The following is a 26088-nucleotide window of genomic DNA, read 5'->3' on the forward strand; positions in this document are numbered from 1 at the left end:
GGCCAGAGGGCTTGGGCCTTGGCCAGAGTCGCCTGCCCACCACCTTGTCTCCCTCCTGCTTGCATCCATTGCTCCAGGCAGGTGTGGGGGGTAGGGTTGGCCCCAGGGTCTCTAGGAAGCCCCTCAAAGCCCTGCCAAGCAGAGACTACAGCTTGTCCTTCCACAAGACCAGGTGCTTGACCCCAGGGAGACACCTTCAGAGCGTGTCCTGAGCCTTCCTGAGCTCCTAGCCCCTCTCTGTGTCCCAGCCACTGTCCCCTCTACCTGGTCCACTGCAGAGCCTCCTAACCAGTCCTCACTGACCACACTCTGCTCGGCAGCCAGGGTCACCTCTGTAAACACAAAGCAGACCCCAGCCCACTGGTGTGAACTGACTGCAAAACCCCTGTTCTACTCCACCCCCAGTGCCACTTCCCACCTCCTTGCTCATGTATTAGCCTTCTAGATTCTTCTGGAACCCCCCAGGTTCCATCCTGCCCTGAACATTGACTGTGACCTCTGCCAGACCCAATATTTCCCGGCTCACGACTGCCTCCTTCCTGCTACTCGGGTCTCCAGCTCCCGGCTGAGCGTAGGCCCACCCTCTCATTCCCAGGCCCGTTTTAATGCTTCCTTTTCTTGACAGTATTTCTCTGGAATATTATCATCAGCTGACTTGCATCAGTGGGCTTCCCCCCCTTGAGGTTGACCCTGTGACCACCCACTGTGCCTGGCACTGTGGGTGCTGGAGAGAGGGGCTCATTCTTGGGGTCTGAGGGCTGGGGGGTCCCTGGGTCACCCTGACCTCTGGACATAATGACAGCCTCAGTCTAGGCCTTGTGTCTCTCCTGAAGTGCTGGCTGCCTGGGCCCCTGTCCTCCCCTTCGGCCTCTCTGCAACCGTCAACCTGAGCTGGTGACCGTGGCCCACAGGGATGCAGGTCCGACAGGTCCAGCATGTGGCAGTTTGCTGGTGGGGGAGCCGGTGTACTGGGAGCTGTCACGCCAAGTTTTCAATCTGCTGTGGTGGGCTCAGTACTTGTCACATCTACTTTCCTTGGTCCGCCTGTCTCCCACCCTCCTCAGCAGTGTTCTTGCCACCCAGATTTGCCCAGGCCAGCTCTCTGGCATTGAGGCCAGTGGGTGAGGAGGAGGGAGGAGAGGGGCTTGGAGGAAGAGGGCAGGGTGCCTGCTTCTTGGGCACAGGGACCCTGGCTGCCAGAGTCTCTTGGGGATTCAGTGGGCTAGTCCACGATTCAGTGGGCTTCAGTGGCTACACCTCTGCTGCTTGTTCGTGGCCTGACCTTGGGCAGAACACCTGGTCCCTCTGCCTCAGTGTCCCCACTTGTGGAATGGGAGTGTGGCACCAGCTACCTCATAGAGGGGTTATTATGAGGACTGGTGAGATGGTGCATGTGGAACATGTAGGTCACAGTGCCCAGCACATAATAGGTGCCCATAAAGTGTGGCTTATAATTAGCACCATCCAAGGGGGGCAGTTGGCCTGCTTTCCCCAAGGAAATGCTTCCGAGACATGCACCCTCATCTGGTAAGCTGGGGGCAGGGAGCCTGGGCGTGAGGGGCTGGAGGGAGGTGGGGAGGAAGGGAGAAGAGGGCTTGGCACTCCAGGCCTTTTCCTCAGAGGTCCCTGCCTGGTAGGCCCAGCCTTTCCATCCCACACAGTCAGAGGGGGTGGGTTTCCTAGAGCTGGTGAGCCCAGCTTCTCTCCTGGCCAGGTAGTAGGACCACTCTGGCACTTGCCTGGCCCATGCACCCCTAGCCCACAGGACTGGGCCCCACCTAGGCTTCTGTGGGCACAGAGAGCAGGAGGCAGAGAGCACCATGATTCCCAAAGGTCTATGTCTTCTTAACCTGTTCCCCCGCCATTGGGGAAATGGTGGGAGCCTGATCATATTTAATATGTTTTGCTGAGAGGAGGGAGGCACAGTATCAGCACTCTTTGATCAGTGGCTTGGCCTGTGAGAGACTCCCTTCATTCCCAATTGATCTATTATTTCATCAGTTCATTCAATCACCCACTCACTTGTTCATCCACCCACCCATGTATGTACTCTCTGAACATCTACCCATCTAACCACAAAACTAACTAACCATATACACCCACCACCCACTGGCTAGCCATCATACCCACTCATCATCCCTCCATCCATCCAACGCAGTCTCCATCCATCCATCCACCCATCCATCCATCCATCCATTTATCTATTTATCCATCATCCATCCTCCTGGTGTGCTGCAGTCCATGGGGTCACAAAGAGTCAGACATGACTGAGTGACTGAACTGAACGGAATCCATCCATCCATCCATCTGTCCACCCATCCATTTATCTGTCCAGTCCATCCACCCATCCATTGGTCCATTCATCTATTCATCTGTCTGTCCATCCATCCATCATCTGTCTATCCATCCATCTACTCACCCACCCAGCACAGATTTCTTGCATGCCTTCTCTGAGCCAAGTACTGAACATACTATATAGTGTCTGATCTTCTGGGGGGTTTGCAGGTAGAACTTTTGAGACTTTCTGCCTTTGGTTCTGTCCTTATTTCCCTCTCTCTGTTTGTCTTCTCACTTTGTCTTCCTGTCTGTCCCTTTGTCTGTTCTCCAAGTCTGTCTTCCCTGAGTCTTTGCTTCTCTCTGTCTGGCTGTCCCTCTCTTTCCCTCATGTGTCCCTGGCCTTCCAGGGTTCTCTCCCCATCTCCCCCCTCCTGCCTCTCTTTCCTCCTCCTCCCTGGCAGTGCTCTGGGCCCTCACCCTCCTCCCTCCTCACTCTTTCCGGGCCCCAGTCCCTTAGGGTAAAAGCCTGCCCTGTTCCCCCCTCCTGCTGCCTGCCCATGGTGCGCAGGACTGGCTCTTTGATGAGACGCCAATGAGGTGATGTCTGGGTTTTGTTAAATGTCATAAATAAATTATTAATCCTCTCCTGAGCAGAAGTACTGCCCCCCCCCCCCCCCGCCCCTGCCGTTATCTGTGGAGGCCCATGATGTGGGGGCACTCTGGGGACTGATGGGAACCTTAGTCTTGGTGGCCCCTCCTTGGTCGGCCCTAGAGTGGCCCTGAGAACCCCTGGCCCAGCAATGCCTGAACCCCCAAGTCCTTCAGTTCCCACCATCCTAACCTTCCTGAGGTCCTGGGCCCCACCTGCCATTGCCAAGCACTTCAGTTGCATCTCACAGTTTCTAGTTCATCATCCCATGAGAAAGGCAGTGCTTGGCCTGTTTGTTGTTTAATTTTTATTTATTGATTGATTTTTGGCCACGTCACTCGGCTTGGGAGGATCTTAGTTGCCCAACTAGGGATCATACGTGCCTTTGGCAGTGGAAGTGTGGAATCCTAACCACCGGACCACCAGGGAATTCCCAGGACTCAGCCCATTATAAGGATGAAGATGTGAGCTCAGGGGAGAAGGGGCTGGGGGCCACCCACCAGGCAGGGGCGGGGGTTTGAAGCCTGTGCTCCCCTGTCCCTCCTCCTGGCCACCAGGTGGTCTTGTCTCCTGTCTGGGGGAACGGAAGGAGCCCCTCTCCCCAGGCCCTGGAGGAGAGGGTGGACGCTGGGCTGGGTCCCCATCACTGACATTTGCTCACTCTTTTGGACCTCTGTGATGGAGCTCTTGATCTGGCTCCTGGCTCCGCCTCCCTAGATCCATCAGCTGCCCGGAATCAGATGACCTAACTCTTCCTTTCACAATCATGTTTTTCTTCTGCTCTGATCACCTTGTGTTTGCTAAGTTGCCTGGGGGGCTGCACTCTTACCCAGGCCCCTCTGAGCTCTGCTGCTGCCCCTCCCCAGAGGACAGGGGCAGGGGGTGGGCAGAGCTTGGGGACTTGGGGTGGACTAGCTCAGACGACGCCCACCCCAAGGGAGCCCTGATGACCTTCCAGAGCAGGGGCCAGCCTGAGTCACCTCAGCGTCCCCAGGGCACATACAAGCATGACACAGGGGCAGTGCTGTTTAAATGCTTGTTAAGTAGGTGCAAGGAAGGGCTAAGTTCTGTTGGGCGGGCGGGGGGGGGGGTCCTACACCTGGAGGGAGGGGCAGGTGTGGGGACCACCGGCCAGAGTTCTATCCTGGCTCTGCCGCCTGCCAGCTGTGAGACTGAGAAGTGGGCAAGTGATGAGATCCTTGGAGCCTGTTTCCTCATCTGCAAATGAGGGTAATATTACTGTCTCCCCGGGTTGCTGTGTGGAGTAGATGAAGTCCTATAAACAAACATATGCTACCTGCTTCGAGCCTGGTGCAGGCGGTAGGTAGATCCACTGTTGTAAGGTGTTTCTCTGGTATGGGTCCATCCCCCTTGCCTGGGCTGCAGACTGTTGAGCAGCCTGGGGTGTCCCTCAGGGCTAAGCCAGTGTGTGCAGGGAGTTGGTGAGGGGCTGGGCATAAACTCGGGGAAAAGCCACAGAAGGTACCTGTGTTCACGGTCCCCCACATGTCCCCCTGTCTTGTTTCTGAAGCAGCCTCCCCTGCCCCCTCCCCTGGCCTGGGAGACAGAACAGGGCAAATGGGTCCTAATTATAGCCTGTCTGGGATCGATGGAGCCTGGGGCCCTGGTTGGTGCGGGAGGACACTGCCAGGCAGCCTGGAAGGGCTGTGGGGCAGCCAGGCAGAGCTGGGAGCCAGGCGGGGCTGGGAGCCGGCAGGATGAGGAGTCCTGAGGCTGCTTCTCTTTGGTGGCCTCACCCCAGGGAGTGCGGGCTCCCACGTTACTACTGGCTGGATGCCCTGGGGAGGGGGTGGATGCCCGGTCTCTGGGAGGGGCACCAGGAAGGGTTGCTTGGATATGACTCCTCAGGTCTGGTTCTGGAAGAAGCTCAGAAGACAGAGGAGGGGGCAGGGCTGGGCGGGAATTATGGGGGTTTGTGGGAGCACTGTCACAGAAAGTCAGCCCTGGGGGTCCTCAGGGCTACCAGAAGCCGTCTGGGAGAAGACAGTGTGGGTGGGCAGCGTGGGGTCCCGTTCATCGTGTGCCAGTCTGGAACCTTCCCAGAGGAGGAATTTAACCAGGCAGATGGCCCTGGGCTGTGAGGTCTCCTGGGAATGGAGGGAGAGGTCTGTCCAGGGGCCGAGGGCCTGAGGCCTTATCCTCTGAGGCCGGAGCTGTGCTTAAGGCTTGAGATGCCCCTACCCCGTTCCCAGGCAGGATGGGGCACCGCCCATGGGTGATCCCAGCGTTCTTCTCGAATCTCCTGCAGCCACCTGCACATCCCCTTGTCTGTGCCCGCCAGCCGGTCAGTCTGTGACTGTGTGCTGGGCTGGCCTCCCCAGTCTGGGGAACTGCCCTGCTGAGGGGACGGGGGATGTGGGGAGGAGGCCGGAGGAGGGGGAGGAGGGAGAGGCCCCCTCCCGATTGCATCAGCTGAGCCTGTTACATAACTGTGCTGGGCATTGCCAGGGTGCGGGGGCGGCTCTGCCCAGGCGGTCTCTTTGCAGCTCCAGGGGAGGTGGAGGTGGGTGGGGGAGTGGGCAGGCGTGGACGGGCATCGGATTCCCAGCCTGGCTCCCCACCAACCATGTCGTTGTTCCCCAGAGCCCTCCACTCCCGGATGGCTTTGGGGGTGCCCCTGCACCTTTCCAACTGGCACGAGAATCTTTACCCCTCCCACGTCAGGGTCCAGGGGACAGGATGGGGTTGGTTCCTGCCTCCTCTGCCCGGCTCCCCTCAAAGCCTGCCCACGTGAATCCCAGCTTTGGGCCCACCCTCACTGCCTGGCCCTTGTGCCAGCCACAGCAGCTGTGCCCTCCACAGGGTCCTCGGCACTGCCCCCCTCTGCTGGTCAGGACCACTGAGTGAGCCTCCCGGGGATGGCCAGCACTCAGCCCACCCTCAGGTCATTCCTTCCTCCGTGACAGCTCCCTCACCTGCCTGGAGTTGGCTCTCTCCACGTCTGTCATCCACCTGGCAGGATGGGGAGGGGCTGGGACTCGGGTGTGCCCTGCCGCCTGCTCCAGTGGACTGACCTCTGCTGTGCAAGATGGCGGGGGGTGGGGGGGTCAGGCCACAGGCCCTTGGCTACCCTGGAGGAGACCCTGGTGCAGAGGGGTGCCCAGTCGGTGGTGCAGCCCTTACTTTCCCCAGGTAGGGAGTGGAACGTGTGGGAGATGACCCTCCAGGGCATAGGGGGGCATTCACTGGGTCGCCAGCGCCCTCTAGCTGTATTCAGAGTGTGACCAGGGGCACCTTCCCCCTCCCCACTGGTGACTGTGGGGAACAGGGGTCTCAGGCCCCTGACTGTGTGCTAAGTCGCTTTGGTCATGCCTGACTCTTTGTGATTCTCTGGACTGTAGCCGCCAGGCTCCTCTGTCCATGGGATTCTCCAGGTAAGAATATTGGAGTGGGTTGCCATGCCCTCCTCCAGGGGATCTTCCCGAACCCAGAGATTGATCCCACATCTGTTATGTCTCCTGCATTGTCTTCTTTACCACCAGGGCCACCTGGGAAGGCCCCAGGCCCTAGAGTAGACCCCTGTGGAGGATGGGTGGAAGGATGTTGGGGGTGTCCAGGGTGCAGATGTGTGTCCAAACATCTGTGGGTCTGACACATTCAGCAGCCAGGATGTTTTGCTCTAGAAGGCATCCTGGCGGGGGGGGGGGGGGGGCTGTTATTTAAACTTGATTCATCGAGGACACTCGGTCCATTTCCCAGAGGAAAGTCCCCTGGGTGGCCCTGGCACGTCTCGCCTTCCTCAGGGTCCCCCAGGGTGTCAGTCTCACAGTGGGGTCCCTCTCAGAGGCCAGCCTGAGGCTAAGTGAGACTCCCCATCCTGTCCCCCACCCCCCGGTGCTTCTCTCTGTGCCCCTGCCCTGTCCACATGGGCCATGAGGGTGGGGGTGGGGGACAAGCTGCTGGTGTGGGGGACTGGCTTTCTTGAAGCTCCTTTGGTGGACCCTTTGGAGGTTCGACTGGCTCATTTTGGAATCTTCCTTCATCCCGGAAGGGCAGATGTAGCTCTCCTCTAGGTGTTTTTTTTTTTTAATGGCATTTTATATACTTAAAAAAATTATTTATTTGGCTGCGCTGTATCATAATTGCAGTACGTGGGCTCTTGGATCTTTGCTGCAGCATGGGGGAATCTCTGGGCTTCCCAGGTGGCGCTAGTGATAAAGAACTCACCTGCCAATGCGGGGGACATAAGAGATGAGGGTTTGATCCCTGGGTCAGGAAGATCCCCTGGAAAAGGGCATGGCAACCCACTCCACTATTCTTTCCTAGAGAACCCCATGGACAGAGGAGCCTGGTGGGCTACAGTCCATGGGGTCGCAAAGATTTTGGACACAACTGAAGTGACTTAGCACGTGGGATCTTTAGTTGAGGCATGTGAACTCCTAGTTGTGACGTGTGGGATCCAGTTCTCTGACTAGGGGTTGAACCTGGGCCTCCTGCATTGGGAGCTCAAAGTCTTATCCACTGCACCAGCAGGGATGTCTCTGGGTGTTTGTTCTTCCCGTGTCGTCTTGCTGCCGTTTGCCCCCAAGAGGACCCTCCCATTCCCCACCTTCACCCCAGCCCCACAGAACTCAGGGCTCATACCCTTTAATCCCCCTGACATCCTGGGTGGGAGTTAGACCCCAGCCACATGCTCCCTTTGGGGGGTGTCGAGAAGCACAGAGATGCCCACGTGACATATTTGTCTGCTCACCTGGCCTTTTGGCTGCATGAAAGTGCAAGGAATTCAGGAAAGGCAGGCGGTTTCTAGAAAACACACCTCTCTCTGTCGACTGCCACACTGTCCGGAGCACCCAGTGGAGTGTGTTTGGCACCTGCTATGCCGGTCTGGGTCCACGTGACGGGGATGGGCCTGTGTGGGTGCAGGTGGGGACTAGGCCAGGTGGCGGGGCAGTCCCCATTAAGGGGGGTCCTGGCCTCCGCCCCGCTGGTCTCTCCTCCAAACTCCCAGGCACTTGCCCCACGGCCCACCTGGCATCACCTAGGGTGATGTTACCCGCACGCATGAGCTGTCTCCTGGCCCCACTGTGGGCCTCTGGAGGGGAGGTAGGCCCTGACCCTCCCTGGGCCAGCTGGAGATGGCTTTCTGACTCTGTGGAGCTGCTTTCTTCCCAGGGAGCTGGGTCAATAAAGCTCGGCTTGTTAGTCAACAAAATTAGTTGTTTTTGTTTCAGTTTCTGGAGCACTGTTGTAGTGAGGAAGATGGTTATTGTCCCATTTCACAGATGACAGGAGGAAAGGCCCAGAGAAGTGGAATGGTGTGACATGGCCCGAGGGGCTGGGTTCCACTCAGTGGGTCTGGGGGATGACTTTGAGGGGTTGGGGCAGGGGAACTAGGTGGAGGGAGAAGGGGTGGGCTTTAAGTGGGGGCAGGGAGGGGTGGGTGGGCCTGGGACAGTTGGATGGCAGAGGAGCTTGCTGTCCAGTGGCCCTGCCTCTCACTCTGTTCCTGGGTTGGGGAGTGGCTCTCCCTAAAGGAAGAAGCAGAGTTAACTCCCTCCCCCTTCTTATTCCTTCAGAAGAAGAAGATGGTGGCCTTGAAGTCTTCGATGACTTTTTCCCGGAGGAGCCTGTGAGCCTCCCCAAGAAGAAAAAGCCCAAGAAGCTCAAGGAGAACAGGTCCAAAGGGAAGAGGAAGAAGAAAGAGGTGAGCAGGGCCGGGGCTGTGGGGGGCTTGGCTGCTCCTCCTGGGCCTGTGGAGAAAGACCTGGGCTCCCAGAACCTTCCAGCGGGGGAGGGTGTGTCCTGAGAACTGAGCTTGTGTGAGAACGGCAAAACTGGCATCTACCATGCACAGTGCCCACCGATACCTGCCCGAGATGGATCTCACGTCGTGTCCCATCAACTTTAGTTCCCTGACCAGGGATCAAACCCAGGCGCTCAGCAGTGAAAGTGCAGAGTCCTAACCACCGGCCCACCAGGGAGTTCCCAGGTGTGCTGTCTTCTTAATCAGGGTGTTCTGGGGTGTTTATTCTTTTCCCCTTGGTGGCTGACCTAGGCCATGACAACACGGGGTCCCCGGCGCTTGCACCTCTTCACGGAAGGGCCTTTATTCCCGCTTGCACCTGTGTCCCCTGCCTCTGTGTCCACTTCCTCAGTGCCCTGGGCAGCACCTTCTGCCATCACTGGCAGGCGTCTGTCCCTCGGATTTGCTGCATCCAACCTGTTGGACTTGGGATCCTGAGGAATGTGATCAAAGTGGGAGAAGAATAAGGAGACCTGAGTATGGGATGGGTCTCTTACGAGTAATTTGAGTGCACATTTCCAGAACACTCCACACAGAATCACTTTATCCTCAACATTGACGTTGGGAATTGGGGTCAGATGATCATCACCTCCTGGCAGAGGAGCAACCTGGGGCCGACTTGCAGCTTAAAGCCCCTTGCACTCAGAGGGGATGATCCTAGGGCAACGTGGGGACTCCTGTCTCCCACTATGTGGGAGCTGCCACCTCTCCTTGGAGTTACCCCATCCTCCAGGTAGTCTTATGGGGAGGGGGTGGTGTGCACCCTGCTTTACAGAGGAGGCTCAAGAGATGAACTTGCCCAGGGTCACAGCAACATGGCTGAGATCTGGCCCCAGGGATGTCCAGCAGCCTGTCCCCCCAGCCTGGTCCTCCCCTGGCCTGTGGGATTTTTGGAGGGGAAGTGCTGTCAGTTCTCTGGCTTTCTCGCCTCCTCTGTCCAGAGGAGACCTTCCTGGTCCAGCCTCGCAGGGGAGGCTGGGGGGGAGGTGTTAATGGGCTTGGTGACCCTGGGGGTAGAGTAGCAATTTGCTTGTATGTGGAGCCTGCTGGAACTCTCTGATGTGCTTCAAAGGCCACCATGGGCCTCTGGCTTGTCCCTTGCAAGGCTTTGTGTGGGGGCAGTGGCGAGGTGGGGAGTGTTATGACTTCGCTATGGAAGGTCCTTGAAGATGCTGCAGGGGGTGGGGAGGAGGAGACCCCTGAAGACAAAAGGCCTGTGATGCCCGGCAGGCCATGGTGGGTTGGATTCTTCCCCAGATCTCCCCAGACCACTGCTCGTACCTGTCTGAGCCTCACTTCTGTGTCTGCGGTAAGGGGGTGGTGATCACTTTGTCCCCAGTCCCTTGTTCGGGGGCAAATCAGATGTGGGCCGGGAGGGGGGAGCCTTCATATGACCGGTGCCACGGGAAAGGCCAGTAGCCTTGGGGACATCCAGAGTGTTACCTTACAAGTGTCTGGAGGGCGGGCCCTGCCCTGGACCGTGCCCCCGGGTTCTCATGGTGGTCAGCTGGAGCTGGCCTGTCAGGAGCTCGGGGACTGAGGCAGGGAGGGGTCAGCCCCGCCTCCTCCAGCTGGAACCTCACAGGTGTGTCCTGTCTGTGCTGCTCCTGGAGCTAGGGGTCAGCATTCCTCTCCAAGACTGCCCGCTGTGCTGCTGTCCTTGCTTCTGGGAGGCCCTGATAGGACAGCTGCCCTGTCCAGGCTCCTGACCTCGGCTGTCCCTGAGCCTCTCCCTGCCCTCTGAGGCCCTGCCAGGCTGTTTGTCTCCTCGGGTGCATTAGACTGCCCTTTCTGCCCCTGGAGGGGCCTGAGTCTCCGCCGGGCCCAGCACCACCCCTGTCCGACACTCTGCTCTGCATCACTTTTGCGCCTCAGCTTTGTCCTGACCGCCCGCTCCTGGCATCCTAGGCTCCCTGATCAGCAGGTCTGTCCCCTCCCAGGACACCCCACCCCTAAACCCAGGGCTGTGTGTGGGAAGGTTTGTGAGCTGAAGCGTCCTGTCCCCATTATCCAAGAGAGGAAGTGGATGCAGGAGAGAGGAAGAGGGGGACCCCTGCCTGGAGGCTCCCATCAGGGAGATGCAATGGACCGGGCCCCATGCAATGGGGGGACCTGCTGCAGCTCCTCTCCCCACCCTGGCCTGCAGGTCTGTCCTTGTTGGGAGTAGAGAATAGATGGTGTGGGGCTGGTGGGGCCCTGAGATGCAGGGGTCGACTTTTTGGTCGAAGCTGTGAAATCTGGACCTGCTGCGGCCACTGGGCTCACCCCCCAGACCCGGGGCTCCCTGGATATGGGTGGAGGGGGATTCTGGGTCCTGGGGCTGAGCACAGGCACCTCCTTCCCCGCGTCCTCAGCGATTTCTCTCTTTCAGCTTCTTTCCTGGGACAGGGAGGGAGGCTGGGCCAGCGTGGGCTGTTCCATCTGGCCCTTGGTCTCAGGCCTCAGGCTGGGTCTCTGCCCGGCTCCCAAATGGTGATGAAGGCCCATGAGGGGAGCACCGGGAGCCTGTGGCCTCCCTTCCCAGCTCCAGGTGGGGGTGAGCTTTCTCTGGCCTTCCTGGATCCTGGGTACAGCAGGCCCCTCCCCGAGGCCCTGGTCAGGAAGGAGGCAGGATGTGGGCAGAGTCTTGGCGGCAGTGAGGCGGGGGCTGGCTGAGGGGCGTGTGGCCAGGGGAGAGGGGCTGGTGGCTTCTGAGGACAGGAGGGCTGGTGCCTGTCATCCGCATGCTGGGATCACCCTGATCACCCAGGTCTCTCGTCTCCTTTCTCCAGCCCTACCTGGACACAGGGTTTTGTTTTTGTCTCTGAGCCCAGCTCTCACTGCCATGGCCGGAACTTGGCCTCTGTGAGGGACCCGTCTCTTGCTACCTCTTCCCTGGCTTCCCTTGTCCTCCTCTTCGCCCCTCTGCATTTCTTCCCTGCCCACCTCATCGTCTTCCTGCCCTCTCCCCCATCCTTTCCTCTCTCCCTCCTCTCACTTCCTCACCCTCTCTCCTTCCTCTCTCCACTGAGATGCAGTTCCAGATCTCAGAGGGAATGGAGGCCAGGGGAGACTGGAGGGCTGCAGGAGCCTGGGCAGTGCCAGGCAGGCCCCCAATGTGGCTTTCGGACCATTGCTGCCCCCCCACCCCTCACCACCGCACTGCTGAGAGCCTGGCTTGGCAGCTGTCAGATTTCCAAGGTCTAAACACGCTACTGCTGGAGAGAGGGATTTCGGCCACTGTGTGCTCACTGCCTGCTCCTCCACCCGCCTGCAGACCCGAGTTCTCATGATGTGGGTGAGGGGGATGTCACCCCTTTGCTCTTTTTCATCTCCATCCAGGTGGCTCCAACCCAAGACCATGGGTGGAGGGAGCAGAGGGCCCCCCAGGTGGTGGAACCCATGCAGCAGCAGGCTTTTGGGGGGGGACTGGGTGGGGGGACAGGCAGCGAGTCGTGAATTCTGATTTACATAAAATAACCGGGCTTCGGCCGGAACCTGAGCATATGTAGATGAAGCTCCTTGTCAGACCCAGCGCAGGAGGGAGAGATGATTTCAACCTGTACTGCAGCGGTTACCATAGCAACCAATTATTCAGTGCTAAATTATAACTGTTTATAACACTCGTGAATGGGAAGGCTCATATTTCATTCTTTCTTTTTCCCTCTCAATCTTGAAGGACCCCAATTTGAGAATGACCAACTCTCTGAGTCCCTCCTTTTAAGTTGAAATGCCTCCTTTTTGAGAGATGTGGTGTGTGCCAAGCTCAGGCATAGAAGGAAGGGAGAGGGAGATGGAAGGCCTGGATGGAGAGACATCTGCAGAGCTGCAGGGAGGGTGGGAGGGTGGACACTGGCTGCCCGCTAGGGATCCCCAGGGCCTGCACTGGTGGCTTACTGTGCCTTTCATGGGCCCAAGGCTCAGGGTGGAGACCCCCTTCTGCCTACCCCCAAGTCCTCACATGCCCAGCCTGGGAGTAGCATCTAAGGCAGTTTTGCACATGGATTCTGTTGGGACTCCAAGTTCACTTGGGTTCTTTGACCATCAGGGGCGTCCTCTGGAGTCACACCCGGGGCAGCTGCAGCCCAGAGGACAGCGTCAAGGTCACAGCCTGATGAGTCCTGATGTTCAGAGCCCAGGTGGCTTGGGGCTGAGGTTGCTTTAGGGACTTTTTTAGGGCATTTTTGTCCTGTGCCTTTACCTACCTTGTGAATGTGGCTTGGCCCGCACCACCCCCGAAAGTTTCAAGATGCCATATGGCTGGTCTACTCCTAGTTTTTGGTCCTTCCTGCCCTTCTGGCCACTGGCTGCTCTGCACCCCTCCGGGCCCTGCTGATGGGTGCCCCCTCTTCCAGTTGTTTTCAGAACCATGTGCTGCCCTTCCTTTTGCCCCTTTGTCTGCAAGGGAAGATTTTGGAAAAACAAAACACAGGAGAAAGGAGGCCCTGGTCTCGATGGATGCAGAGAGGTGCTGTGTGTACAGAATTATTAGACCAGTGGGAAACTCATCCCCAAAGACCTGTCCTACTGGCCACCAACCCCCCTGCCCCTGGCTGTGTGAGCAAGAGGGCTTGGGTGAGATTGGGGTACAGATAGGGGTGGACCAGGCAAGCTGAGCCTCATTTTGGTGGGGCGAGAAGGAAGGGCACAGAGGAGATTAGGGAATGGGTGGGGAGTTGGAGAATTGGGGAACCACCTCTTCTTTCTGACTGGCTTTCCTTGATGCAGGTAGATGGGGTGAGGAGGGTCTCCCCATTCTGTGAAATGGGAGGCTGCCATCGTTGTCACCCTAGTGGATGATTGGGGCCACTGACCTGCCCGGTGTCACTCCAGCTCATTCCTCTAGAAGGAACTTTGCCCTCCTGCTTCCCCACTTAGACCCAAAGTGGCTGCTGGACCAATCCTCCTGGCAGTGCCCAGCTTGGGGCCCTCTGCCAGGCCTGCTCCTCCTGCACTGTGCACACACAGACAGAGTGTCTGCCAGAGGGGCCTTCCCTGCTCCTCTTCCTCCCTCTATCTCCCTCTGGGCCCTGCCTTCAGAACTGCGCCAGCCACTGCTCACTGCTCCTGCACTTGGGATGTGGTAGTGCCGGCTCCCAGCAGATGCCCAGGGAAACACCCCACAGGCGCAGCCACAACAGCCCCTTCCTGTTGCCTGTGTGTGCGCACATGTGTGTGCGTGCACGCGTGCTCAGTCGTGTCTGACTCTCTGTGACCCTATGGACTGTAGTGTACCAGGCTCCTCTGTCCATGGGGATTCTCCAAGCAAGAATACAGGAGTGGGCTTCCATTTCCTCCTCCCGTTGAAGAGTTGGAGGAAGAGTTGAAGGAAGGGTTGCCTCTTCCTGACCCAGGGATCGAATGCCTGTCTCCTGTGTCTCCTGCGTTGGCAGGCGAATTCTTTACTGCTGAGCCACCAGGGAAGCCCCAGCTGCACTGTAATTGTCGTCCAGCTGCAGGCACTGTCCATGCACTTGACTTTAATCCAGTCTGGATTTGCAGAAATGAGGGAGATGAGGCTGGTTGGGTCCTCCAGCTTGTGGTCCTGGTCGCATCTTCGACTTCCAAGCAGAATTGGGGGCATCGTGGGTACTTGAGTCTCCCCTGTTTCAAAATGTTTAAAGCCTTCTCTCACAGGACCTCCTTTGTTCCTCTCACTGCCATTTAAGACATCCCCATTTCACAGATGAGGAGACTGAGATCAGGGTGTTGCAGTGACTTGCCCAGTTCCCTGGTTAGCAAGGGTTTCATAGCTCAGAGATAGCCTCTGTCCTGCAGCCTCCCAAGGGAGTCCCAGGACCTGTCGTGGGTCCTCCTGTCTCATCCCTGGTCTGGTCTGTAGGTAGGTGAGAGCCAGCCCCAAGCCCCTCCCTTGGCGGGCCCCACAGCCTCTGTCCGCGGTGCTGAAGCTGGTGGTGGCTGCCTCCTCCCATCCTTACCTTTGCTGTCTCTCAGGTCTTCCGAAGGGTGCTCTTTCCAAGCTGGCCGAACTCTACACCCTCAGAGGAAATGGACATCACTGTGTGACCTCTGCTTCCCCAGAGGACAGAGGCAGAGCAGGGAGCTGTGGCTATGAGCCCTGGGAACAGGATTGCGTGTGAGGCTGTCCTATCCTGGGCAGGCTCTGGCAGTCGCCAGGACCGGTGCACTGCCCCTGGGGCCCAGTGTGGCCAACTGAGTCAGTATTCAGGGAAACACTTGGGTTCCGGAAAGGCCCAGGCCCTGCTGCCTGCCAGCCACCAGCCAGCACACTGACTCAGCAGCTTAATGAGCATAAACGGTTTGGAAGCAGGGAGCCGGCCTAGGCAGAGAGTGAGCTGAGCAAGCAGAAGAGTCAGGAAGTGCAGGGACCCCATCGGTGGGTCCTTTCCCAGATGTACCTCAGGGAGAACCTCCCTCCTGGAAAGAGACTCTCAGACTGTAAACGTGGCTGGACACGGCAGCAGTTGGCCTGGACAGACAGACCCACTGTCCTTACTGCCCTCCATCTGCTCGGCTCCTCTTCCATCTGCTCCTTGCCTCCCCCACCTGCCCTCCTCTCCCTCCTCCCCTCCTTCCTCCTCCCTCTCCATCTCCTCTTTTTCTTCCCTCCCTCATTCCTCTTCTCACATCCTTCATCTCCCTAGTTCTCTCTTCATCTCTTCTGTGCCTCTCTTTGCTCACCTTGAAGAGAGAGTAAACCACCAGCATGACGATGCCAAACATCATCTTCCTTGGAGCATCTGTGCCCGGCCTCTCCTGCAGACCCTGGCTGGGAGGGGCCCCCTCAGCCCACTTGCATCTTCAAAACCCCAAATACACAGCTTTCTCAGAGGGACAGTGACTTTCTAATAGGGGATGCTCTGTCTGTAAACACCCTTATCTCCATATAAATGGGCCATTTTCTGCCTGTACAGACAGGAAACTAAATCAAGGAAGCCAAGCTTAAGAGCTGCCTAAATTACCTTGTCTCATGTTGAGATGAAGCAGCCAGGATGAGGGCTGTGGGGAAGGTGGACTTGTTCATTAGCAGCTTCTGGAGAGCCCACACGCAGATAAGACTGGCATGACTTCCCTGGTGGCTCAGTGGGTAAAGAACCCACCTGCAGTGCAGGAGACACAGAAGATGTAGGATCGATCCCCAGGTCGGGAAGATCCCCTGGAGAAGGGCATGGAAAACCAGTCCGGTATTCTTGCCTAGAGAATCCCATGGACAAAGGAGCCTGGTGGGCTACAATCCGTAGGGTTGCAAAGAGTTGGATACAACCTAAGTGACTGAGCACTGAGCACGTGCGCTGTATGTTAACCACAGTTTCACTTGACACAAACAACTCCATAGGATGCAAAGATAAGCAGAGAGGTGTGGAGGTGGGGTCCGGGGCAGAAGCCAGGGGCTCCTCTCCAGCCTAGCCTGCATTTTGTTTTTTGGCTCTGGGCATCACGTCCTCTGTGTGTCCAAGGGTCATCCCTGACACTTGTGTTACAATCTGAGTCCATAGAAACCTGAGGCAGAGCCTGGATCTCACTCCGGGGCTGTCCAAACAGCTGCCCTGTGCTTGTGTATTGTAAGGGTGAAGCCTGGCATCACACGATGACTTGACTTACCTGCACGGCACGTTTGTCACGTCGGGGACGAGACCCTTGCCCCATGCTGGTTCCAGGTGATCGGAGCTTTGGTGATCTGGTGGCTGAGACTATCCAGAAAGCGTGGGCCGACTGACTCTTCCAGGAGGCCACTTGCAGGGCAGTGCTGCTGCCTCGGACTGGGGGGCCCTTGTTGTCCTCACCATCCCCCTTTCTCTTCCAGGGGAGCAATGACGAGCTGTCAGAAAATGAAGAGGATCTGGAAGAGAAGTCAGAGAGTGAAGGTAGTGACTACTCCCCGAATAAAAAGAAGAAGAAAAAACTCAAGGACAAGAAGGAGAAAAAAGCTAAGCGGAAAAAGAAAGATGATGAGGAGGATGACAATGAAGATGGGTGCCTCAAGGTAACACTGAGGCCTGGCTGGGGGTGGGGGGTTCTCAGGAGGGGGGCTGAGGCCCTGCTGCCAGCTCTCTGCCTTCTGACCCCAGAGCCCCTGCCTGAAGAGCCTCCTTTCCCACCAATGGGTGTAGAGACAGATGGGTCTGGGGGTGTGAGTGTATCCATGTGCACACGTGGAGAAGTGAACACGAGTTTGTGAGAAATACTGTATCCATAAGTCTTCGAGACACATCAGAAACAACAATGGGATGACCGTTAGGAGTTGGGGGAGGAAGTCAGGCAGCCTTTTGCTGATGCCCATTGTCTTGCCTGGCCTAGTGCAGAGCTGTTTTCAAGGGGAGTGATGGTCTGAACTCAAGTTTGGTGTCAGGAGCCTCTCACTCAGAACAGTTTGGGAAAATAGAACAAACGGAGCTTTTGTCAAGAAGCAGCAGCTGTGGGACTTCCCTGGCGGTCCAGTGGTTAAGACTGCACTTCCAGTGCAGGGTGTACGGGCTCAATCCCTAGTTTGGGAACTAAGATCCCATATATTGCATGTGTGCATGCTCAGTCGTGTCCAACTCTTTGCGACCCTATGGACCATAGGACACCGGGCTCCTCTGTCTATACGATTCTCCACTCAAGAATACTGGACTGGATCGCCATGCCCTTCTCCAGGGGATATTCCTGACTCAGGGACTGAACATGGTACAACTAAAAACTTAGAAAGAAAGAAAGGAAAAAAGCTGCAGCAGCTGGACATCTCTGCTTACTGTAGAAGGGGAATTTACTTAGCACGTGTTCTGAAATTCTGCCTGCGTGGGTGTCTAGGAGACTGTCCCAGGGAGCGTGAGCCAGGGCAGCTATAGTGATGGGCCTATAGCTCTCCCCAGGGGCAGAAGCCTCTTCCTCATGAACATGAATGTGGGGAGCAATGTGACTGAGCCAAGGCTCCGGAAATCTCAAGGCCACTCCGTGGATAGGGGAAGGGCTGAGGGTAAGGCGGGCAGGGGTAGATGACAGCACCACACCCAGGAGTCTCCTGCTTCTGCCCATCTTTCCCCGAGGTTCTGTTTGGGCTGGCTGTGGATCTGAAGATTAGCACTCCATAAATATTAGTACAGAGGTTGATGGGTGAGGCAGAGGTGGTGACTGTCAGGCACTGAAGTTGGGAAATGCCTGCGGTGCCCTGACACCCAGGGGGAGCTCATTAGCTGGCTGGTGTGTTGTGAGTCATCTGTGACTGATAGCAGCTGAGAGACTGACAACTTTGGAAGATGAACTTACGGGAGCGATTCAGGGTGATCCTGGAGCGATGCCATTGCTTGCCCACTTGTTGCTCTGCTTCCTGGTGGGAGCAGAGGCCTGATGTGCCTCCAGGAATGACTGTGTGTCAGGGGCAGGTCGGCCCAGGGAGGAGGTCCCACATGGGAGGGCCTCTGAAGCATCACAGAGATTGGGAGGCCAGGAAGCGGGTCCCTTGGGGCTGAGGGAGCCTGTGTGTCCTGCCCAGATGGCCTTATCTTGCTGGAGCAGACAGCCCAACCCTGAGGGACTTAGGGAGTCAAAGGGGTTTGTTAGATCAGCAGCCCCAAGAGCTGCTAGGTTAAGGGGACTCCAGTTCGGGGGACCTGATGGTGTGATCCAGGGCCCTGTTTCTTTGCCTTTGTGGGATCAGCTCTGGGTTCAGGCCAGGCATCCTCATGGCTGAGAACAAGTGTAGCAGCAGCTCAGGGCTTCCTGGACTCCCACTGGCCCATCCAGCAGGAGGGGAAGCTGGCTTGTCTCCCTTATAGTTTTCCTTATAGGAGACCTAGGACTGCCCCTGCCTGGACTGGGTAAGTCACATGCCCACCTGGACCAAAGATGCAGCCTGGGAGTGGTGTGTGCTGATTGGTGGAATGGACCGGTGGTCGGGGCTGGGCTACCTGGAACAAGTGGGGAATCAGAGTGAGGGCACTGTTCCAAGGACCTCTGCTAACTCCTTCCCTTCCATGAAGTAGGTGCTTTATCCCCACTTTACAGATGGGGAAACTGAGGCACAGAGAGGTGACGTTAGCTTGTTCACCTCTCACTGACACTGTGTGGCAGAACCAGGATTGGTACTTGAGTCTGTCTGGCAGGTTCTAATCTCACAATCAGCACTATCCGCCATCCCCCTTCCTAGCTAGCCTGGGTCTGCTTGGTGACCTGATGCCCGGGCTGGCCACCTCTGTGCCCTTAGGAACTCACATACCTCCCTGTGCCCCTGCTCCCAAAGTGAAACAGTTGCTGAGGGCCCCTCTCTGGGCTCTGCCCCCAGCTGGGCCACTGCCCCATGCCCCACCCTGGCCAGGGCACACCTTCCTGGCCCCAGAACCCAGCAGCAGCCTGTCCTTTCACGAGGTCCAAGTGTGACTGTATTACCCCAAGGTGATAGCCTGGGGCAGAGAGAGTCTTGTACTTATTCCTGCCCTGGGCACGCACATGGCTTCCCCTCAAACCCCCGCATTAAACCCAGACACATGGTCCCACACCCCCTCGTAAGCTGGCATCTGAGCCATTCCCACTGCCCAAGGGACTGGAGGCCTGGGGTGCTCTAGGATATTTTCAGTTTGGAGTGTGAACTGCTCTTGTTAAGTTGCAAGTTGCAGACATGATCACCCCGGCTTTCCCCAGGCCTCCTGGGTGGGGCCCCAGGGATGGCGGTGCAGGTTAGAAGGACCCCCACCTTTGATTCCATCTCTGGCCCTGTGTCTGCAGGAGCCCAAGTCCTCGGGGCAGCTCATGGCTGAGTGGGGCCTGGACGACGTGGACTACCTGTTCTCCGAGGCCGACTACCACACGCTGACCAACTACAAGGCCTTCAGCCAGTTCCTCAGGTGGGCCTTGGGGCCACCATGGCTGGGCACCCACGGAGACAGCCTCCCTGGGGAACCAAGTGGGGAGCCAGAGGGACAGGGCCCTGGGTTCCTGGGGTGGGGGGAGTGTCAGGCTGACATTGACCCTGGGCAGAGCTGGCAGAAGGGACAGGACCTTCCACTTCCACAGATGGTCCTGCCCTCCCTTGCTGGTCCTGCCTCCAGGAACGATGGCCTCAGTCAGTCCCGAGGTCTTAAACCCCTGTGGCCACTCTCAGCTCTAGAAGAAATGGAACTGGACTCCCAGGGTCCTGCTGGAGGCCCCTGCCTCTGGGTCTTCAGTCTTATTGGGTCTGGAAACCCAATTAGAAGGTGACCAGCCCTATAAATAGGAAATCAGGGGTGTTGAGGGTGGACAGCTGTCTCTGGCTTGGTCCTCTTCTTCGGCCCTCCGTTCGTCCCACTTTTCCCAGTTTGCCACATATTCCAAATGTAGGAGGAGATGGGTGGGCCTTGGGGGGTCACATGGGGGTCTCGTCCCCTCCATGGGGCTACCCTCACCCTCTGCCTCCCCCCACCCCCATGCAGACCGCTCATCGCCAAGAAGAACCCGAAGATCCCCATGTCAAAGATGATGACCGTCCTGGGTGCCAAGTGGCGGGAGTTCAGCGCCAACAACCCCTTCAAGGGCAGCTCGGCGGCAGCAGCTGCAGCGGCAGTGGCTGCGGCCGTGGAGACGGTCACCATCGCACCTCCACTGGCCATCAGCCCCCAGCAGGCGCCCCAGCCTGTGCCCATCCGCAAGGCCAAGACCAAAGAGGGCAAGGGTATGGCTGCGGGTGGGTGGCACCCAGCTCTGCTGTCTGAGGCCCCCCCCCCCCCCAGACCCTATAGCTTGGGGTGGCTGGGACAGCTGGGCAGGTCTTTACCCAGGACCCAGTGCCTTGATTGACCTTGGATCCACACGCCCTTTCTCATCTATGTGGTAGCATCTGTCCTGCCTCCCTTCTGAGGCTGGCGGACAAGTGGAGGGGACAGTGGGCTCAGAGTTTTGGGAGTTTTCCCAGGCATGGAAAACTTGTGTTTGAGGCTGCACCATTCCCAGGGAAAGAGGTCCTAAAATGACCTATTGATCCCTCTTCTGAGGGCCTGGTCTAGGTGGGCATGGGTGTGGTCAGTGCTGGCCTCCCAGGGAGACCTGGAAGGAGGTCCAGATACAAAATCGGACTCCACGGTGGTGTCTGGCTGGGGACAGAAGAGGCTGTCTGTGACTTGAAGTTCACGGGGAGGGGCTTCTCTGCCCTGAATGGAGGGTTTCTGGCCCCCTTGGGGGTAGGGCCATTGATGTCCCCCAGACTCTGAATGGTGGGCTCACCTGCAGCTCACCTTCCTGGTGCCATGACCTGGGTTTTGATGGAGGGTGGAGGAGACTGGGGACCTCTTGTTTCTGCCCCAAGCAGCTCTGGTCTCTGGGATGATGCATTCCTTTGCTAGGTCCTGCAGGGACCCTGGTGGGCAAGTGATGCAGTCTTCAGCATCTGCTCCCGCTCAACTCCCTCTCCAGCCGCCCAGCCAGCCTTCTTTCTCATTTCCTCTTGGGCTCCAGCTGCTGAGTTATCGATTCCCTGAGCTGCCTATTCAGAGCCTGAAAAATTGAAATAGATTTTCCGTGGCGCCACTGAGGTTACAGCTGGGCTGCCAGCTCCATCTCTCTGTGTGGATGTGGATAGAGGAGGGCGAGGCCATCTGCTTCCAGGCCCCCACCTTCCCTGCTCAGCCTGGTGGGAAAGGCTGCTGGGGGCGGGTCGTTACTCCGCAGGTGGATAATTATCCTGTGGCCAGCTCCATAAAAACACAGCCTCACCTCTACTGGCCACAGAGGTGGGGGAGGTCTTGAGTGGTACCAGTATAGGGGTACAGTGGGCAACCTGGAGGCTGGCTGCTGGGGGAAGGGCTTCTTGCTCTAGCCTACCCCTCCAGGGCCCAGGTATGGACTGCAGGTAGGTGGGTGTGCCCTTGGTGGCTCTGCTGGCCCTGGGAGTCTGTGGCTTTACTGGGGACAGCTCCTTTTGGGGAGAGGGATGAAACAAGGCTGTTTCCAAGATGGCAGTGCAGTGGCTAGGACCGAGACTGGACCAGGGTTATGCTCTGGCCTCCCCTGCTATTTGCTGTGCAGCTTTAAGCAAAGATTTCACCTCTCTGAGCCTCAGTTTTTTTGTTGGAAAAGGGGTGACAGCAGAAACGATCCTTTCCTTACCGGGTTCCTGTGAGGCTGAGTGAAAGCATGGTGGTAAGTGAGCGAGCCGTGTTGCTTTTCAGGGCCTGGAGTGAGGAAGAAGATCAAAGGCTCCAAGGATGCAAAGAAAAAGGGCAAAGGGAGAAAGGTGACTGGGCTCAAGTTCCGCTTCGGAGGGGTCGGCAGCAAGAGGAAGAAGGGGTCCTCGGTGAGTGCGAGTGTGAGCCTGAGTGTGTGTGGAGTGCACACCACGCAAAGATTGGATGACTGAAAAGCAGGCTGTCAGTTCATTCTCCTGTACCAGGCAGGGGGCAGGTCCTGTTCCCCTTCCCCACTCTCTCTTCCTATGCTACATGCCTGCCTTCTGGGCTTGTGTCCCCACCTGACTGGTGAGGGGGTCAGCCTGGATCCTTCCAGGGGTCCTTGGAGTGTGGCCTCTGGGTGGTCCATGCCTCTAGCTCTTTCTCCTGTCCACCCTGCTGAGCTGGAGGCTCAGTCCCAGCTCCCTTGGCCCCAGCTGCCTCTTTATCTGGGCAGCAGGCGGGAGAGTCCTGGTGGGGCCTGGATGCCCAGGTCTGCTAGGAGAGTGGGCCCAGGAAGGAGGCCTGCAGGTGGGGGCAGGCAGGGCTCCAGCCCTTCAAGGGCAGCTCTGGCACTCAGTTCAGAATGACCCTAAGTCCGTATCTGAGCCTTTGAGCCCTCTTTCTCTGGGATGGGGGCATTCATCCCTCCCTCCTGCTCCCATAGGTTACCTGTTTCCCTCACCTGCTCAGCCCTGCAAAGGGGCAGGGATGGAAGCCATCTCTTTGTCTCTTGGGAGAGGCAAGTAACAGGTCTCAAGTGTAGCTGTGGAGGGGAGCATAGAGCCACAGGTGTCCCCACTCAGCTTAGCTTCTGAGCCAAGACTAAGGTGCTTGGCCTTCTGCTCCACTTCGGTGTACCCTGCTCTGGAGCTGCTCACAGTCTGGAAGGGTTTGGGTGCATGTACTGGGAGAGAGCCAATGACATACAAAGGGAATAGGCCGGACCTGGCACACAGGCTATGCAACAGGTCTCATCAGGGAGAGATCTGGGAAGGCTCCTTGGGGGAGGCTCCCTAGGGCTTTCCCTTGAGGGGTGTGTAGGAGTTTGGCAGGGTGGAGGGAGAGTTATGAGGGCTGGAGAGCAGGGCTTGGGGAGGGTGGCAGGCCATCAGCCTGGACCAGCGGGCTAGGGGGTGTTTTAGCTGGGTGGCAAGATGAGATGAACTGCAGACAGCACCCTGTATCCGGAGCTTCCATGGTACCCTGCCATACCTTACCCTCTGCCCAGGCCTGAGAAGCCTTGAAACGAGCCCCTTGGGCCAGCTCTGGGCTCATAGGGCCCTCCCCTGCCCCTGCAGAGCGAGGAGGATGAGCGAGAGGAGTCGGACTTCGACAGCGCCAGCATCCACAGCTCCTCCGTGCGCTCTGAGTGCTCTGCTGCCCTGGGGAAGAAGAGCAAGAGGAGGCGCAAGAAGAAGAGAAGTAAGACTTCCTGTTTGTAGGGTTCCTGTGGGCATCACATGGATGTGGAGTGCAGAGCCCTCTTTGGGCAGCAGGGAAGGGCATCCTCAGGCCTCAGCCAGGCCAGGCAGGTCCCCTGTGTTTACTCAACCACCCTCCTCTCTGTGTTTAGGAGAGGGGGGTCCTGTCTCAGTGGGTCCACATCTATTAGGGACCCATAATGTGAGTCACCCCAGGGCATTTGCATGGCAGAGGGGCACAGGAGAAGGAATTGTCTCTTAACCACATCCACCGTCCACCCATTCAGTCATCCACCCTCTACTCATCTATCCCCCCACACCCCAGCCTTCCCACCCACCCTCCCTCTTTCCATCCCTCGGTCCTTCCTCCCTCCCCTTTATCCATCTGTCCATTCATCGTTCTGTCCATCCACCTGCCTTTCTTCTTCCATTCCTCTTTCCTCCCTCCCATCCTTCTTTCCTTTTACTTGTTTTCAATCCATCTCTTCACTCCTTTACATTTTTTCTTTTTTCTGGCTGTGCATAGTCATGGTGAAAGTCACTTAGTTGTGTCCGACTCTTTGCGACCCCATGGACTATACAGTGCATGGAATTCTCCAGGCCAGAATACTGGAGTGGGTAGCCTTTCCCTTCTCCAGGGGATCTTCCCAACCCAGGGATTGAACCCAGGTCTCCTGCATCCCAGGTGGATTCTTTACCAGCTGAGCCACCAGGGAAGCCCAAGAATACTGGAGTGGGTACCCTATCCCTTGTCCAGCTGATCTTTCTGACCCAGGAATTGAACCGGGGTCTCCTGCATTGCAGGCTGTCAGGGAAGCCGGGCACAATGGCTTGTTCTTAGTTCCCTGATTAGGGATGAATGAGAGCCCTAGTCAGTCAAAGTGCAGAGTCCTAACCACTGGATTCCCAAGGATTTTCCCTCTTTACTCTTCAATCATTCTGTTCACCCTGTCTGTCCATTGCCATCCATTCATCCATCTATTGAGTGCCTAGTATGTGCCAGGACAGCCCGTGGTGGTGATTGGTTGTGCATGGGTAGTGGGAACACGGCCCTCCATGACTGCCTCTTCCCCCGCCCCAGTTGATGATGGCGATGGCTACGAGACGGACCACCAGGACTACTGTGAGGTGTGCCAGCAGGGTGGGGAGATCATTCTGTGTGACACCTGCCCGAGGGCCTACCACCTCGTCTGTCTGGACCCCGAGCTGGAGAAAGCTCCTGAGGGCAAGTGGAGCTGTCCCCACTGTGTAAGCCCTTGGCAGACGCCGGGGGTGGGGGTTTTGTCAGTCCTGGTCTTCCAGACCCCTCCCTGCATGGTCTTCTCGGGGCAGAACATGGGGCGGTGCGAGTGAGGGAGGGAGCTGCACCATGGTGGAGGGGCGTCCTTGCCCAGGGTGCCTCCACCTGGACTCCCCGCCTCCCCCCACCCCCCACCTCCAGGAGAAGGAAGGGATCCAGTGGGAGCCGAAGGACGACGACGACGACGAGGACGAGGGCGGCTGCGAGGAGGAGGAGGACGACCACATGGAGTTCTGCCGCGTGTGCAAGGACGGAGGCGAGCTGCTCTGCTGCGACGCCTGCCCCTCCTCCTACCACCTGCACTGCCTCAACCCGCCGCTTCCCGAGATCCCAAACGGTGAATGGCTCTGCCCGCGCTGTACTGTGAGTGTTACGCCGGCCCGCGCCGAACGCCCCACCCCCGACATATCTAGGTCCCTCCTGCCGCAAGGACCCTGCTCACAAAGGTCCCATCCATCAAGGCCCCGCCTCCGCCAATCCAGGCCACGCCCAGCGCGGCCTACGCCCAGGCCCCTCCAGCCCCCTCCAGCCTCCACCCACCTAGGCCCCGCCCCAGCAGGCCCTGGCCATCAAGGCTCCGCCTCCGCTGGCCACCCACCAGCTCTGAGCTCCCAGCCTGCCAAGGCCTCGACCCGCCCCTGCCCGTCCAGGTCCCGCCCACAAGGCGTCTGCCCGTTCTGGCCCCGCCCCATCGTCCATCCGCTCAGTCCCAAGCCCTCTCCAGTCGCCTCGAGTCCCGCCCATCGCCTCACCTAGGCCTGCGCCGCTTCTCAATTCCCTTCAGACTCGCTGGAAACAGCTACGAAAAGAGAGGTGGTCATAAACCTGCCACTGCCCTTAAACAGCCACTGTTCACTGGGCGTCTCTCTAATGCTTACTGAGTTTTCAAGTACCAGGCCTTTTGTTATTTTCATTTTTTAGATGGGAAAACTGAGGCTCAGGGAGATAAAGTGACTTGCCCAAGGTCACATAAGGTCTCGGGCTGTAGCCTCAGTTTCAGCAGGGAGAGGAGAGCATCCCTCCAGTCACCATAGGTGTTTGAAGGTGTCCATGCTCTGAGATGTCCCCAGCCCTCCCCCAGTGCTGGATACCCCACCCTGTGGGTTGGGCCAGCCCTCGGTCACCCCGTGTGCATCTGGGCTTCCATTGTGCGTGTGCGTGTATGTGTGTGCATGCGTGTGTGTGCAGACACACATTGCCTCATCTGCCCGCACGGCATGGGCGGGCTCCTGAGGACAGGATGGTGTCTTGGAGTCACTGTGGTGCTGTCTGACTTGGGGAGCAAAGCAGCCTGTCGGAGGGAGCCTTGGGGTGGGGACCTGAAGCTAAGCCCTGAACTTGGGGACCTTCCTCTGTCCACAGTGTCCCCCACTGAAGGGCAAAGTCCAGCGGATCCTGCACTGGCGGTGGACAGAGCCCCCAGCCCCCTTCATGGTTGGGCTGCCGGGGCCTGATGTGGACCCTGGTGTACCCCCGCCCAAGCCCCTGGAGGGCATCCCAGAGAGAGAGTTCTTCGTCAAGTGGGCTGGGCTCTCTTACTGGCACTGCTCCTGGGTAAAGGAGCTCCAGGTGAGGTACCTGGGCACGTGCGGCTG

General features: G+C 57.9%; 1 protein-coding gene across 1 annotated transcript in view; it reads left to right on the forward strand.

The window, feature by feature from the left end:
* The window catches only part of CHD5 (chromodomain helicase DNA binding protein 5), a 68231-nt gene that overhangs the window by 1847 nt on the left and 40296 nt on the right, over positions 1-26088 (forward strand). Inside the window, exons 2-10 of the mRNA XM_061160527.1 lie at positions 8467-8594; positions 16459-16638; positions 19356-19474; positions 20042-20280; positions 21773-21897; positions 23071-23194; positions 24275-24441; positions 24635-24856; positions 25856-26062. Coding sequence (XP_061016510.1) covers positions 8467-8594; positions 16459-16638; positions 19356-19474; positions 20042-20280; positions 21773-21897; positions 23071-23194; positions 24275-24441; positions 24635-24856; positions 25856-26062 — 1511 coding nt within the window. The remainder of the gene's footprint in view (positions 1-8466; positions 8595-16458; positions 16639-19355; positions 19475-20041; positions 20281-21772; positions 21898-23070; positions 23195-24274; positions 24442-24634; positions 24857-25855; positions 26063-26088) is intronic.

The sequence above is a fragment of the Dama dama genome, chromosome 14 (assembly GCF_033118175.1).
Source record: "Dama dama isolate Ldn47 chromosome 14, ASM3311817v1, whole genome shotgun sequence".
In the NCBI taxonomy this organism is placed as follows: domain Eukaryota; kingdom Metazoa; phylum Chordata; class Mammalia; order Artiodactyla; family Cervidae; genus Dama; species Dama dama.